Raw genomic sequence first — 17,362 nt, forward strand, 5'->3', positions numbered from 1 at the left:
TGTAGTGCTGACAGCTGCACTTGACTTAATATATAGCATTCTGGTGGTTTGGTGTGATAGACTGCTGGCTGGTTTACAAGATAAATTGCTGTTTATTTAGGTTTAAGTTAATGTTTCAAAAGCTTTCTTACTTAAAAAGCAGAGCATTATAAATAGCAATAAGTTCTCTGAAATGATCTACTCATTACAGACTGACAATTTCAAAAGAAAAGACTGATTATAAGTAGAAAATCTGTAACTATATGTTTTGAGTAAATTGCTCTTATGTGTACTCTTTAACATTGATTAACTAGAAAGTTTTTGCAGCCATTCAGCCAGCTTTGTAGTTTAGTCCAATAGTTTTACATCATGTTATTTAAATAAGATGTAATTGATAAATTACATTTTGTGAAAAATCTGTTCTTCTGTGTCACGGTGTCTGAAGTTCAGCTTAAAAAGAAAGAATAAAAATCAAGTACAAATTTGGAAGTGAGTTATTAGAAATACTGCAGTGCTATTAATGCATACTTGAAAGTTTAAAGACAAGCATTTTGGGAAATTATGTGCAAGTTTTGCTTGAGACAACTAAATAATGAAGTTCTCAACTAGAATTTCGTGTTTAGAATTTGATCAGCTGGCAAGAAAACTATCTAAGTTAAGAGAAATTATGTTTCAGACATGTATGGAAGTATGTGAAATTTGGTGTACAGTTAATTATACTCAGTAGATTTTAATTTCTTAAAGCTGTTTGAATATTCATACATAGAATGAATACGATTGTGTTACATGTATGTTCGTAGAATACATAAAAAGCATATGTGAGAAGAACTCTGTCTTGTCGAAAATACGTTAGAAAATGAAGTTTTGTCTTAACATAGCACTAAAAAAGCCATTACTGTTATTTTTGTGAAGATTGTGCTTAGTTTTTGAAAAGGAGAAAAATTTTTTATTGCTGTTATGTCATCTTTCCAGTTTCCTTCTATAGATTGTATTGTATGCTGGGATCTCACTTTTTCTCCAGTGAAATGCCCATACTTCTGAATTTGCAGAATGCAGTGAAAGCTGCAGTGGTTCAGTCTTCCTGTGCCTGTGGCTGAAAAATCTTCCTACTTGAACCTTCCTGTATTGGCAAAAAATGTCCTCAAGAGTTCTACTTTGGGAAAAAGTCCCAAATTATGGGTTCTGTGAAGAATGGTCACAAACACAAATTTGGCTTGGACTTATTTTGGAGAGTAACTGAGGAAGAAAGGACTGCTAGGCTAAAATCTCTGCCCCAAATGCTTTTCAGTTGTGTTGGGTTTTAAGATTGAAATCATAAGAAACCAGACATGCATGGCTTTTCATTCAGTCTTCTCTGCTTCTACTTTTGCACTGCCCCATGACATTTTGAATCTACTGGCTAGTTTCAAACAATTTTGATGGAGAATTAGTCACTGTAAGTATAACCTAAACACTTGTGAAAATCAATAGCAGCTGGAGGGACCCTAGTGGATATACTCTTCCTTCTGGCATTGGCATGTAAATTCATCGCCATTTCATTACCTCTTTGCTCTCTTTCCCTTCCCAGCACCTGCCAAAAGCCAAGCACTAGCCAAATGATGCTCAGCACTGAAAAGAGCTTCCTTGGATAGCAAGTTCTTCAGGCAAAGCTTTGTGCCTCAGGACTTTCACTGTTATATATCAGAGGTTTATTGTGATGATGGAAATTTGAGAGCTGAGGATTACTTAATTTGCTGGGACCCTGCTGTAGGTCTGCTGTTCAGTAGTGTTTGGGATTAGGAGAAAATTTGGTCTGGACAGTATTATACCTTTCTCTGGAGGAAGTGGGTGGCAAGATTATGTTGTAATAAAAATTATTACTACATCCTTGGCAGGTGCTTGGTGGAGAGAATTCTTGCACATGGGGTCTGGCTGTCTAATAAAATTGAGTAGGAAATGTGTTAGGGGAAAATACCCTCTAAAGAAAGTGTGAGGCAGAGCTGAACTACAACCCACCAGAACTGTGCAGGGAAACAAATACCATCAATCATCTAACACCACAAAGGAAAGTGATGTCTTGGTGAAGTCTGGGGCCAGTTGAAATAGTGCTGGAAACCAGTGCTAGCCCTTCTGGCAGGTGGAAGGGAGTATGGCCTGAATGGATCAAACTTTTGCTAATGGTTCCCAGGTGTTGCTTAATGAATCAGTGATGTGTCTGAGCCATGCTAACAATGGTATTTTGATGTTGTGGTGAATACTGCAGGAACAGACTTGATAAATGCTAAAGAATTACTTCTCAGCCGTTCTGAATATTTCAAGGTACCTGCAACAAGGATGAGAGTATGTTCAGTCTTTGGTACAGTGTCTTCCAAAATAGCACACACAAAAATGTAAGCAGATGGTGTAAGAAAAATGCATGTTTGTTGTAGTGCTGACCATTTCAGTAGCTGGACCTGGAAGAGGGTGAGATGCTACTCTAACAGGCTCCAAATTGTGTGTTAGGCTGGATAACAGTGGAACAGTCAGACTGGTATGTAGTCTTCATGTATGGAGATAAATTATTTGAACTCAAACTATATATCCTATTTTGTTCTGATTTAATTTTCAACAGATTTTTGAAACAGATATCCATTCTTTTATCACTCTTAATTTTATTATATTTGCATATTTCTGAACATGAGTTGGAAAAGAGAATAGAAATGTGTGCCACTTCTTTTAGGTTTCAATCTGTTCTCCTGAGTGTATTTTCTGTCACTCTTTTCTCCCAGTCCTTCAGGGTTAAACTGTTTCAGTCACTTTGCTTTCTCGTTTTCAGTCACAGAGAATAAATGGGCTAGAATGACCCATTTCAGCCCATGTTACCAGTTTTGCTGAAGAAGCTCATCCTTCTGTTGTGTCTTTCCTCTTGACTTTTTCTTTCAGTCAACCTGGCTTGAGAGCTACTGAGTTAAGAGTTCTATGCACTGTGACTTTGTGGAGTAAACATTTCAGCGTTGATTTTATTATCCTTTCCATCTTTGCTTCTACAGCAATGCTGAATTTTGAGTATAGCTGCCAGTGGCTACTGTAATATTTCTTATTTTGGATTGTTTTGAGTTTTTAATGTAGCTTTGAGAGCTCTAGTCATGGGTCAGGCTTCACTTTGTCTGATATTAAACCCAGAATAATGTTTCAGAATTAACATCACCCCACCCATATTCCTCCAAGCAAAGCACTGCACAAACTTCTTGTAAAATGAGAGAATGAAATCTTCAAAAAGCTTATACTAGGAGAAATTCCAGAAAAGTAATTTTGAGATGTTTATTTCTATTAAAAAGCACTTACATCATGGTAGGTGGCCTCATAATTTTTTAAAACACAGTAAATGTATCAGAAACTTTACTAGATAATCAGTTAACAGTTTATAGTACAACTTTCTTTACACAATAGAAAGAAGATAGTTGTACAACTCACCTCAAAAAGAACTTGCAAAGTAATTTTATTTGTTACTCTGTCTTGAGTGTTGAGAAATTGGGGTATATTTCTGAGAACCACTTAGTGAGAACAGCCTGTTCTATTTATCTTTGGCTGTATGACCGTATCACCATGGGCTTTCAGACACTTGACAGCTCCTGTTCTTGTAAACAAAGGAATATTCCTTTCAAATAGCCTGGATAATCAGCTAATCAAAACAGTAGCAACATCACAGGGAGATTTTGTTATCCAGAAATCAATAGGAAGATGGCACATGGTTTGTGGTATCAGTGAAACAGACGCCTTACAAAGCTCCCTGGCTTACCTTTGTGGCTGCTGTGGCAGCTTTTTAGCCTGTCCACAGCATTTGTGTGGATTTTTGATTTGTACCTCTGTTTTGTAGCACATTGTGCTGTGTTAACATAGAATTAACTCAAGGCTTATGCTAACATTGGGAGGTGGATGTAACACCCTCATCTAATGCATGTATCTTAAATGTGCATTGATGGTCATCCCTGCTGCTTGTTTCTGTTAATTTAACATCAGCCAAGATCATATGCAACAGAAGGCAAATAGAGGCTGACACCTTGTTTAAATTGTTCTTGATTGCTCCAGTTTATCTGTTTTGCTTAACCAGACTTAAACCTTGTTTATTTGCCCCACTCCCCAGATCTCTGCCCCAAATTCATTGGTATTTCTCCTTCGTAGTCTGGGACATAGTATTAGGAGTTTATTTTTGATATGTTTCTACATGAAATAGTACTGAAAAAAACTCTGGCAGAAAAAAAAGGCTTTCCAGCATGTTCTTGTCTGCCATAGAGAAAGACAGAGCTCAGTCTGAGTACTCGCTCTGAGGTTTGTGATTTGAAAAGATTTAAAATTGAGTTTTGTTACAGTGGGAAAAAAAGCGTCAATCTCAAATAGTCTTTTGAAAGTACTAGAAGTATATATATCATATAGTTTCTGTATGTAATACAGAATTCCTTAACTATTTTGCAAAATTGGAACACAACCTGATTTGGCTAAATGATCTTAAATATTTTACACTGTCATAGTTTTGAAATAAACCTGTATTTACATAATTTTAAAGTAAATATGTATTAGGCTATTAAATCAAGATGTACAGATGTCATATGTGGGTCACTGGATTTTCCCTGTTTCAGTGTTATGCTTCTAGTTTGCCGTTCGTTTAAAAAAAAAAAATTAATTTTCTGTACTTATTTCTAAACAGTGCTTAACCTATGTTAGCCAGCAGAAGTGTTCTTGTGAAGTTAGAAGTGTAATGAGAGTCTGTTTATGTGTAATGCATATTAGCAAATGTATAGCAGTGGAAAAGAAACAGATATCCTTTTGAAAGCAAGATCTTGATGCTTACCATTTTAGTGAAACTTGTGTATTATTTTAAAGATAATATTTTCAAAAATTTGTATTACTTTTTGTTTCATTTTCACATGCAGAGGAATCATAGTGCAATGTTTCATTTTCACATGCAGAGGAATCATACTGCAATGTGGAATGGTTTCTAGTGGTGATCTAGTCCAGCTTCATGCCCAAACCAATCCAATTAGAATGGGCTGCTGCGGGGCTTGGCCATCAAAGTGCTGAATAATTCCAAGGACTGAGACTCTGCCACCTCTCTGGGCAGCCAGTTCAATATTTGATCACCCTCCAAATGATGAAAAACAGCTTGCCCTGCTTGGAACTGCACAGTTCAGATTTGTACCACGAAAAGATGAATGGCCACAGACACAGTCTGGCTCCTACTTCTCTCAGTATGTATCCTCCCAGTATGTTGCTGTATGCAGCAGTAGGATCATCTTTCCTCCAGGCTGTGTCGGAACCCCAGCCTGATTCAGGGGTTCTGTGTGGTGGTGAAGTCTCTCCTATAACTCGTGCTTCCAAAGAAAAACTCTGCAGCCTCTTGTTGTTTGGTCTCAAGGTTGTTTATTGCAAGCTATCTAAAAGATTGTCTTCTCTGGCTATTGAGGTTTGGTTAGCAGCTCGGGCAGAGGCACACACACCTCTGACACCCTCACTGTCCGGTGTCTTCTTCTTCTCTCCCCCCGCCCAGGACTGCTGCTATTTTTTATATGATATATTATGTGATACATGTTTACAGTTTTTCCCCAATACCTACTACCTATATTAAATGGTGCTTTTCTACTCTAAACTAATCTGTAAGTGCCAACATCATTAAGAACATGGAGGCAGGGAAGAAGAAAGAGGAGGAACAGGACTGGTCTACATTCCTCCATCTTAGAACTTCTGACCCCCATGTACAAAGTAAAAACCCCCCTGTACAATACTAAAAAATTCTCCTCTCTACTTTGTAACTACTTCTACTATAATATCTAAACTTTTGTGACTGCTTGTTCCACCTTCAAAGTTGGTGACTCATTCCATGGCTCAAACTCAAAATCACAGCTGTTTCCAGCTGCCTGCCAGGGTCTAAAATGCTTCTGACCAGGGCCTGGAACCTCCAAAAATGTCTGAGGGACATTTTGAGTTCCAACAGGCTGGACAACCCTAATTTATCTCAAATCTCCCCCAAGAGTTGAGCGCAGGAGGTTGCTTCTGTGCCCTAACCACCATGGTGGTCCTCTTTAGATCTGTTTCTGGAGTGTCTTGGAGAGCCCTTGGCAGGGTGCAGTATTCCATACAGTGTCTCACAGGGAGCTAAGGGAGGAGAATAATTCTGCCCCTGGGTCTACCCTTGCTAACACAGCCTAGCACACAGTTGGCCTTTGCAGCAAGGACATGCAGCTGGCTCATGGGCAGCTTGCTGTGCCCTGGGATCATTCAATTGCTTTTTGAAAAGCTGCTCTCGAGTGGTTTGGCTTTTAGTCTACAGTTCCAGAGCATCTTTGTCCTGGATACTCCAGCACTCAGCATTTACATCCGGAATTCCCTGCATTCCTGACAGCCCTTTTCTGCACCCCCTCAAGGACCCTGTCAATAGCGGCTGTGCCCACCAGTGCATCAGTTCCTCTCCCTAGGTTGTTACTACCCACAGTTTTGATGAGAGCACACGATCCCATCTTCATGTCTTTAGTATGCATGTTAAAATACTGCAGACTTGGTACTGATCCCTGGAGGATGCCACAAGTAAACAGTCATTGGCTGGACTTTGCACCTTAATCGCAGCCCTTTGAGCACAATGTTCCAGCCACTTTTTCACTGAACTCCCACTATCCAATTGGTATCTCACCAGTCTGTGAATGAGGAGACTGCCCATGTGAGGAGACTGTGCCAAAAGCCTTGCTAAAATGAACACATCCTGAATGTTGCTTCTAGTCTTGCCACAGGCAGCCAACTACACAGCCATATGAGCACTGCCCACTAGTGGGAAATAAGTTCCACTCCCTGGTTCTTGCATCTTGCTATTTAAAATACATTTTACAGAAATATGAATAGATACCTTTTAATGACTTGGATGTTAAGCTTATTGTTGTAGAAATGATAGAGGGTGAGAAAGCAAATTTTATAGAGGAAAAAGAAAAAATGGGGATGGAGAGCTCTCTGCAAGTTTGTGTAGTAGGTAATTTGAATCAGTTTGGGTTTTAAAATTTTAATTCTTGATATTCATTGGTTTTAAACCGTTTCTTGTTTTTTTTTTTTTTTTTGTTTCTGTAGAACCCAGTTTTCTTTATCTAACTTGATTTTATGAAAGCAGAGGGACCGTATTTGCATAAATAGGCAAATGATCTCCAAGAGAACATTATTTTCCCATAATGTGTGCTTATGAGGCGTTTTGGAGATCTTGCATGTTGAGTAGAATTTGTGTGTTTTAAAAAGAGAGAGTGTATGTTTTAAGGAGAAAATTATTTTGAATTTTCAAAGCATAATGAGTAAAGGAAAAATAATAAACAAAGATTATAAACTCCACTTATTAGGAAAGATCAAAATAAGCCTCATCTGTTATGTGTTCAAATACTGTCTATTGCAATTTGCTCTAAACCTTGCAATAATGGTTTTAAATTGCAGTAGAAAATTAACTGAGGAACTCAAATATAACTTTACTAGCCTAGATAGTAGAGTTTGTAGTCTTTAGCATGTTGCTTATGACTTGCATAGTTCTAGAACTAACCATAGTGCTTCATAAAAACATTTCGGCTGGCTGCTGGATCTGACATGTGTGTCTAAAGTGAAAAAGGAGCTTGGTTGTGTAAAATTGTATTTGCTGTATTTGCAGAACAACACCCCAAAACAGAACCTCTTGTTCAATTTTAAGTTTTCTAGGCTTTACTTATGATACAAGCTAGTGGGAAAAGATACTTTTGTAAATGTGTTATCTTATTTAAAAATCATCTCTTTAGATATACCATGAGTATTTTTAATTTTCCACTTCTGTGGCTATTGTTTGGAATCACACTCATTTATGATAAAATGAATGGATATTTATCAAAGCTCATTTCATAACTATAGTTATTAGCACTTTTAGAATTTAACTCCCTTCCCACCCCATTACGATTTTAACTTCAACTTTTAAATGTTTGTCATCTGGTGTGAGGTGGATTTATGGGAGTGCAGTAATTTTAGTGCTTTTTGGCTGGGTGTTTCTGATGACATCACTGTGATCTAGAAACAGTGTGTGACTCTAGTTGGTTCCAGTTTTAAATAGTTTCATAATTATGCTAGTTTTGGCAGTTTCCTTGGAACTTTCTCCATCTCTTTAATGAACATGTTTTACTTCTGGGCTTATGAGACAACCACATGTTTGAGAAATTAATAGTGTGCTCCTAAAGTTAACATTGTGCAGAAGTGTGCAGATACAGAAACCTTCTGGATGTAGTGTACTTAGGAGTGTAGTTTTTTTTAAGTTCGTGGCCACTCTTATCGTCTTCAAGTAATTGAAGAATACATTTGGCTTCTAAAATATCAGTAACTGTCGTGGAAAATGGTGTGTATGTTCATGTTCAAAAAACTCAGAATCAACCCCTACAGCTCCCAAAAATATATTTGGTAATTGTGTATTGTAAAGGAATGAATGCATGTTATCCCAGATTTAAAAAAAGCCCCACCCTTTTTCCAAAAGGTCAGTCAGGTTGAATTCTTAAGTGTAGGTGTTATTTCATATGGATTAAGTCACACAGGTATATTTCTGAGATAAATTTGTTCTGTGTTTTGGCACCATTTTGGAACACATTTTTGCTTGTGTTTAGATCCAGCTCACTGTAAATGATTTACAGCCATTTTTCCATCACAACAGACTTGTAGCTCAAGGAAATATGAAAAGCTTATTGGATGTAATGTGTTTATAGATTGAGATTTGAGACTTGGTTTTAAAATTAAGGATTCTCCACTCCTTTCCTTTAAAAAAACCAATCCCCCCTCAAAAGCCAAAGTGCTAATGTTTATTCCTAGCGGTCTCGAAGTGGTAAAAGCTGAAACCACTCTTACTTAATCTTTGCCCATAATACTCAAAAATATTGCATAGCTTTTGTGAAGTTTTGAGAACACGTATTGAACATAATTATAACAATATGTAGATAGAAAAGTTTACTTGAATGTAATCGGGCTTGACAGAATTAATACTTCAGAAAAAGAACTTCCCCATTCCCTTCTCTCCTCTTCTCTTTATTTTGTAGCTGACATTAAAATTCAAGTGCTATGTGATCCTATCAGACCAAGTCATTAAATAGTTGCAGCACAGCATTCTGTGCAATCCATGGATGAGCTTGGGTAATAGAGCTTGGCCTTTTCTGCAAGTGCGAAACATAAACAGTTATGTAGTGTCTTACCTGAAAAAATATTTCTATGCTACAAGTAAACTAGTTTCCAAGAAAGAGTATGTCTAAAAGTTATTTCACAAATTTTAGATTGTGTGATCTAAGTTTTTTCAGTAAACTGGAGAGGAAGGGGAGTTGAGCTCTGCTGATTACAAAATACATGTTGATGAAGAGGCTTCCATCATGCTGGGCTTCATGGAAGCTTGAAGCTCTTGCTTTATCTCTGTCAGGTATGCCATAAAGAGAAAGGTGGTTTTCTAATGGAATTGCTCCACAGTTCTAAGTTCAGGGAGAGTCTTCAGGAGACTTACATTCCCCAGTGAAAAGTATCAGAAGTTTGTCAGGGGTGAGAAAACAAACAAATGCCCTCAAAACAGAGCTGTCTCAATGCCCGTTATAGGGTTTTTATGCACTGGAATGAGACTTTCTTGTATGACTAAAATGGCCAAATAACCATAAAATAAAAAGCATCCAACCGCTTGCTTTTCAATGCTATATTCGTAACTGGAAAATCTCAAATCCTTTATGATAGCTTCTGAAAGAAGGATGAGTTATCCTCAAGTCTTCTAATGTATGAATATGTCTGTCTTATGCAATTGCCTTAAATGAGCTAAAGCTTCTACCTTAACCTTATTTTTCCCCCAACAAAGATTATAGTGCTCTTCTGTTTTTTTCCTTAGTGAAATTGACTTTTCATTTTATCAGTGAATTTCCCTGTTTTGTTGTTCTAAGTACAGAGTGGAAGGAAAAAATTTCTTTAGTTACTTTTGAAGTTGTAGACTTGCATTTGAAGTGTAGTGTATCATTGCATTTTTTTAAATGGAAAGCAAAATCCACATCAAAGAGCAAGTAATGTGAAGATTCCCTTTTTTCATTCTCCGAGATAGTTAGAAATACCAGGCAGCACGTGGAAAAGCACATGATCTGTCCTGTACAAAAACCCAGCACAGTTTAAGCTGCTTGCTTTTCGTGTTAAGGAGACTTAAGAATATTATAATTCATAGTATGTTACTTGACATTTGTTCCCCAAAGCTTCTTTTTGTGAACAAGTTGTGCGATAGGATCAGTGGCACGACCCAGAAAGCATTTTTCACTTTTTCTGCAAGAGACTATGTCTATCAAAGTAATTTGGCTTAGGTCAAAAGCTGTGTTTTCATCCTCTTTAACCTGTACTTTTAATAAATTTACAAGAATACTTGCATTACTTCTCTTGGCTTTCTTACACTTGAGCCTTGTAGTTAAACTGTCATTCTGGAATGTAATGGGAATAGTACTGATATATCTAAAATCCTAGATTCAGCTAATTAAGGTTTTCATGTGTCTGCAAATCTCATCTTGAAAGGCTTATATCACATTCTGGAATGATGACCTGTGTTTCTGCTTCTGAATTCCTTATGTTGAATGAACTATATAGAAGCTCAAGAGGAGCAGGTGCCCTCAGTACATTTATCTTTTCTGGGGTCATGTTTTACTTTTATAGAAGTCTGCAAAAATATTTTGCTTTATGAATCAGTTTCAGTTAGTGGCATTAGGAAGGATGTGAGTCTGACATCTTGGAACCATGTGAAGTGGTTTCATGAGTAGGCATATAAGCTCATACAATTAGGTAGTTTCTCATACTTGTTTTGGTAATCTGTAGGGCTCTGTCTCTGAAGGAATGTTTCAGCGAAATGGAGCTAGAAGAAATATGTTCAGTTCAAATAAATATTTAAATAACAGGTTTCTTTTTGAAACTAAAGTTACTGAAAGTATTAATTTGATGTTGTCCAGCTACTTTTGTGTCAACTTCTGTAGTACAGGATTGAACTGATGGAAAAACACTGACAGAAATTCAGAACCTTTACCAAGTTCTCCCGACATTTATTTTCTTTCTATTTGGTTGACTTCATTGCTTTCTTTTCCTTTAGCAGGAAGACCATGAAAGTTGTGGTTCCAGTTCAACAAACCGCAGTACCACAGAAAGCTTGAAATCAGCAGTAAAATCACGACGAGTTCAGCAGTCTGCGTCTCCTGACCCTGATTTACCTCCAGGTAATCCATAATTTCAGAAACTGGTTAGGTATTTTTCTGTAGCTCAGATACAGAAGTTTATTTAGATGTGGCCACAGTGTTTAAGTTAGATTATTATGTTTTTGTCTACTTACAAATTGCAAAGGTTAGTGAAATACTTGTATGTTAGAAAATAGAACCAAATCACAATAAAATGTAGTTTAATGTTGATAACCTTTCTTTCCGTTTAATCAAATTCTTAAATTCACATAACTTCTTTATAGTTCAAGGTAGCATGATAGAATTATAGAATGACTTGGATTGGAAAAGACCTTAAAAATCATCTGGTTCCAGCCCCCAGCTGTGGGATGGGACACCTTTCACTCAACCAGGTTGCTCAGAGGCCCATCTAGTCTGACCTTGAACAAAACTTTTCTGGACAGCCTGTTCCAGTGCATCAAAATCAAGAATTTTTTTTTATTATCTAATCTAAACCTGCCCTCTTTCAGTTTAAAACAATTATCCCTTGTCCTGTCTATACATGCCCTTGTGAAAAGTCCCTCTCCAGCTTTCTTGTAGACTCCCTTCAGGTAATGGAAGGCTGCTTTAAGGTTTTTCTGGAGACTTCTGTTTCTCGGGTTGAAAACCTCAAACTTTCTATGTTTTATTAATGCTTTTTATTGAGCCCTATATTAAACGGTGGAGATTTTCACCCATTTTTTTCCTGGATATGAAAGTTCAGTGTGAATGTGGAATTTGGATGCTGAACTTGGAGAAATTGTATGATATAAAAATGCCTAAGTAACTATGTATCTGATTACTGTTGCCTCTGAGTTTGGATGTGAGGCGTTTAATGCAGAAAAGGAAAATTGGAGAGTACTGGAATGAATTACAGTTTGCTGTTTTGGGTCATGTAATTGTAGGTAGGTTAAAAATACAGTAGTTTTGTGTGAGGCTTTCTTGATGTCTTTTGTTAACAGAAACTTTATACTTGATTTGAATCAAAAGACAACATTGACATTTAGTGGGTGTAATACGATGTGCTGCATGGTATCATCTTGCTTTGAAATGTTTACTTGAGCCAGGCGTGGAGATTCTCTTAGAGTGTAATGATCCAGTAAACTCCAATTCCAGCTTGGAACTGGGGGAAACCATTTCCTACCATGGACAGCGCTTCAGCTGTGGTAGCTCTGTGAAATTCGGTTCTATGGGTCCCATCTGCAAACAACAAAAGTCAAATGCTCAAAAATTGTATGAATATATTTCTTTCAGTGACATTTGCAGGATTTTTGTAAGTTACCTCCATGTGGTGAAATTGTATCAATACGGTTGTATGAATTGTTGTAAATTAAAACAACAAAATTAAAAGTTGTAAATACAGGTGGCTTTGGTTTTGGTTTTGAGTGCCTAAATAGCAATGTTTAGTATAGAGATCTTATGTGCTAAAATGTCCTAAGATGTAATTTGCACATCCTGAATTTTAGGAGGATGTGGAGTCATCTGGTTAGTTTTGTTTTTTTTTTTTCTTTTTAAGTTCTTGGAAGATGCACGTATCATATTTGTGCTGTATGTTTTTTTAAAGATTTATTTGTCTTCTTGCTTTAGTGTCCTTGGAGATTAATCTCCAGAGGCAAAGTTAGCTAAAAATGTAGGTTTGGCAACAACAGACTCCTGCTAAACTTAAATTTAGATGTATCTAGTCTGATGATATTGATTCCATGACTACAGAGATACAAAATTTGTGGAGTGTTGGATTTGATTAAGTTTGCTTAATTTGATTAAGTGCATTTGTAGCATTTAATGCACAGCTTCTTGGGTTCTGGACAATTTGAAAAAAGCATACTTGTGGACTTTATGTTGCACCTCAGGAAAGAATTTAGCCCTACAGATTTTCTGGTGGCTTTATTCACTTACCTTAGAAAACCTATATTTCAATTGCAAAGTTGTTCATAGTGTTATTCTTGGAACTCATAGGAGTATACCTGATTTTTCCCACTTGTATTTAAAACAATACCCTTCTTTAAAAAAAAAACAAACAAACAGGAAAAAAAGCAAACCCTTTATTATATATGAACTTGATGTTTTTATTATTTTGTTTTGAATTGCAGGAATTACAGTTTCTTAAAAAAACTGTTCCTCACATGTGAAAATCTCCTTTTAGTATATTAATCAGGAAGCTGATTTCTGTATGATACTTCCAACAATATACTGTACCACTAGCTTGGAAATATCTTCATAGACAGTTTTTAGCAAATCCATTACCCCTGTTTTATTTGGAAGATAGGACTCTGCTTCCTCTCTTTATGCACTCAGCCAAAAAGACATACAAATGAAAATGGTATGACCCAGGTTCTACAGCTCTGCCTTTTTTTCAGTTTTTGCCAGGCCTTCCACCATTTCCTTTGTGCTTGCCAACATCAGTCTATGCTAAACTACTTGAGTCATGATCAGTTGCTCTTTTCCTGAAAGGCCTTGAAAGCAAAATGCTGAAAAAGCTTTGGACCTGTGGGGAGACAGCTTGACTTTCTTCAATTAAATTAGTAGCTTGCTTTGAAATCATAATTAAATAACTGGCTATAATTTTATAGTTGCTGGTTAAATAGTCTGCAAAAATATTTTTATACTGAAATTAGGAAAAGGAGCTAAATGCTTTATGCTGCTTTCTATTTATGTACAGGCTGGTTTACATCACTCTAGGGGTGAATATGGGTCTCTTATGCCCCTTAATTATTGAAATAATACATCTGGTTTTCTGAGTTCATATAAACTAAAAATGTTACCATTTGAAGGCATCAGAAAATCCTTAAAAAAAAGTTATTCCACATATTTTTCAGTGGTTTTAGATTGATATGCAGAAAAAGACAATTCAGATTATGTTAGAAATCTGACAGTACTAAGCTCTGAAATCATTGAATTTGACTGTATTTCTGGATTCCCTCTTTCTGGTCATTGAGGACTTTGAATCCTGAAAAAAGGATAAATGTACTATTTCACCTGGGCAAATTTTTAGTTGTGGAGCTCAAGAAAATCACTTCTGTAATGGTAAAACTTTCCACATACCCTAAAGTGAAAAGTTATGTATGAATGTGAAAAAGATCAATACCTGGAAAAAGCAGAGTAGAATGGAAGTAGCAACTTAAGTATTTTCCGAATTATCTGACAATGTTTTGATGTTCATTTTAATTGTTAATTTGAATTAAAGTTATTGACATACAGGAGTTTTATATAATGCAAGCTTCAGAAAACTGCACTTGAAGGCTGTGGGTTTAAGCCTCTATCATTAGGTAGCTTTTTTCAGCACAGTCACCAAACTAGAACTCAATAGCATCTATTAAACATATTTTTAGATGTGTGTAAAGTGATAAATTAGAAAACAGAGAAATCGTAAGGCTTGTAAGGCTTTTTTCTAGCACAAATGAGTTGGGTCCACAGTTAGGTTCAGTATGCTTGAAAGACGCAAATATGGGTTTCTTTACGATATTGTTAAAAATATGAATGTTTGCCACATACTGTGAATTCCCAGGTGAGATGATTTTTCCAATAACATTACATCTAAAAACATATAAATGGTAAAAAACTTGTAAATGGATTTGTTTCCAACAGGCTTCAGTGCAGGTGCTTACTATTTGGGTTGTTGACAGAAATTGGTTTTGATACACCTCACAGGGCTCTTACTGAACAAGATTTGGATATATTAGGTTTTAGAATGAGAAAGTACCAGGTGTGTTAATGCTTAGTTAACTTATAAAAAAAATGAGGGAGCACCTAGGCCTAATATATGCACACTTTAAAAGTTACTTAGCAGCTGGTGTTCACTTTTCCAAGCCTATTTTCAAATATGTCTCAAGTAAAAAAGTAATTGTTAAAATTCTTTGTCTACAGTAATCCATAGTGTTGTTTTCTTAATTAGTTTTAAAATTAATTAGTTTCGTATGCTCTATTGTATTCATAGTTTTTAGCAACTTTTTTTATGGTATCTTGCATTGCTAGGATGCTGATTGACTTAACAACTACACAGAATGCCGAAGAGTTTTAAGTCATGTTAATTTTTGGGTAAAAATTATACATAGTTTTTTTAAATTTAAATTTTTAAAAAGAGTTCAAGTTGAGAATAATAAATATATTGAAATAATTAATTTTTTTACTAAATAAATGAGTTGATGTCTTCCCTATTGCCAATAATTTGTTTTAATTTATAGGTTATGTTCAGAGTTTGATTAGGCGTGTTGTAAATAATGTCAACATTGTGATCAACAATCTCATATTAAAGTATGTGGAGGATGATATTGTTCTCTCAGTCAATATCACTTCTGCAGAATGCTATACAGTGGATGAGTTTTGGGATCGAGCATTTATGGACATCTCTGGTGAGTAGATATTTTTTGGTTTTATGTGTCACTGTGGAGGCACTCTTAAATTCATACAGAAATTAAGTCTCATAAAAATGGCTCTTTTTTATCAGAAGTAGGGCAATGTATGTCTGTTTTGATTTCCAATCAGTTTTTTCTCTTCTCCTTACCTTAATTCTGATGAGCCAACTGTAATAATATAGTCTGATTTATACTACAATCTTGTGTGATCACAGTTGTGTTGTCCTCTGCTCATGCTTGCCATCCTGTGATAATGTTTGAATTAGTGCTTGCTGCTGGCAGTGAGTGCTTAGGCAAGTTCTGTAAGTGAGCAGTAGCACATTAAGGCATTCCATTGCACTTGTTTGTGATGATCTTATAACCTTGAACAGGCTGGCAAGAGAGGCAGTAAAATGTGCTCACAGTAGTGATCACAGCATACCAGTTGCATTTCACTTCACATTTTCAGGGGAAAAAAACCCCCAACTTCTGATTCTTTATCTTGGTCTTCAGTGTTTGAATATTTCAGTCCTTGAATTGCCAGCACTCACCTGTAAGTCTAGGTGCTTTTACTGACGTTGGCTAGAGATGGAACTGGGGCACAGTAACTGCTAAGATCACACAGAAGATTTCAGGTGAAGTGTGGGATTCAATTAATGTTTTCCTGAACCTATTTTTTTGTTCTGGCTAAAATAATTACAAACTAATATGACAAAATCACAAAATATATTTCATGTTAAGATTACTATAAAAGCTCTTGTTTCTTTTGGAAGATTCAAAAGAAAACTTTGGGTGATAATATGCAAAACTATTTATATGAGAATAATGAGAATGATAGTATTCTTCCACATGAAACAGTACTCTTTTATAAAAAGAGCCAAATTACAGCAGAGAAGGTGAAAATTTTTATTGGGTGTAACTAATTTGTTGTCACTTCCTATTAATTCAGCATAAAAAGCCTGACACAGGAAGTGATCCTCTTCAGTCACATGAGCATGTACTTTGATTTAAATAATGTGTAAAAAACTGTCATATATTGCTTTCTTCTAGTTAAAAACTTGTATGCACAACTTATTTCTTGTATGTAATATTTTTTTTAACCTACACACTTCTTTTAAAAGCCACTGATCTGGTCCTGAGGAAGATGATCAACTTTTCTGACTGCACAGTATGTCTTGATAAGAGAAATGCTAGTGGTAAAATTGAATTTTACCAGGAACCTCTTCTGTACAAGTGTTCCTTCAGGACTCGTCTGCATTTTACTTATGATAACCTCAACTCCAAAATGCCATCAGTTATTAAAGTAGGTATCCAGAATAATTATTTTTGCTACTCACTTGTGAAGTTTTGAGGTTTTTCAAAATATCCTTTAAAATTTTAAGTAAAATGAGAAGCTTATATAGTTGTGTTTTGCTTAAGGATTTTTATCTTGTGTTGTGTACCTAAGTAAGGAGATTATACTCTCTAATATTTTCATTTTTTCCTGGAGTTTGAAAAAACCCCATAATTGTAAATGGAAAAAGCAAGTGTGCAGATAAGCTGTTAAAAAAATCCGCAATAGTATACTTTCGAGTGTTTGCAATAAGATGGAAAGGATTTTTTTTGCTGTAAGTTATTGCTTCAAGTGTAGCTCCAACTCTTATGAATAACAAGAAACATCAGTGGGTTGACACTACAGTGAACCACATGAGATGGATTAGCAAGCCAAACTCGCCTCTTAGCGATCAGGGGCTTGTTATTGTTTTATTCTCTGTGGGTTATCAGGATGCAGTTTTTTAGAGACTGCCTAAAATAATTAGCCAATGATTGGAAATAGCTGTTTTTTCATTGAGCTGAAGCAAAAAGAACTGTTATTGATAAATATAACAACTTCATTAATTGAAT

The 17,362-nt window shown here is 36.0% G+C and overlaps 1 protein-coding gene across 4 annotated transcripts in view; it reads left to right on the plus strand.

The window, feature by feature from the left end:
• VPS13B (vacuolar protein sorting 13 homolog B) overlaps positions 1-17,362 on the plus strand; it is a 426,576-nt gene that overhangs the window by 32,814 nt on the left and 376,400 nt on the right. For 3 of the 4 annotated variants that reach the window (XM_030266479.4, XM_030266481.4, XM_030266480.4), the window contains exons 4-6: positions 11,048-11,171; positions 15,329-15,496; positions 16,600-16,781. In XM_030266479.4, the coding sequence (XP_030122339.4) occupies positions 11,048-11,171; positions 15,329-15,496; positions 16,600-16,781 (474 nt within the window). The remainder of the gene's footprint in view (positions 1-11,047; positions 11,172-15,328; positions 15,497-16,599; positions 16,782-17,362) is intronic. The other variant, XM_002198879.7, reaches the window with a different exon arrangement.

The sequence above is a fragment of the Taeniopygia guttata genome, chromosome 2 (assembly GCF_048771995.1).
Source record: "Taeniopygia guttata chromosome 2, bTaeGut7.mat, whole genome shotgun sequence".
Classification (NCBI taxonomy): Eukaryota; Metazoa; Chordata; class Aves; order Passeriformes; family Estrildidae; genus Taeniopygia; species Taeniopygia guttata.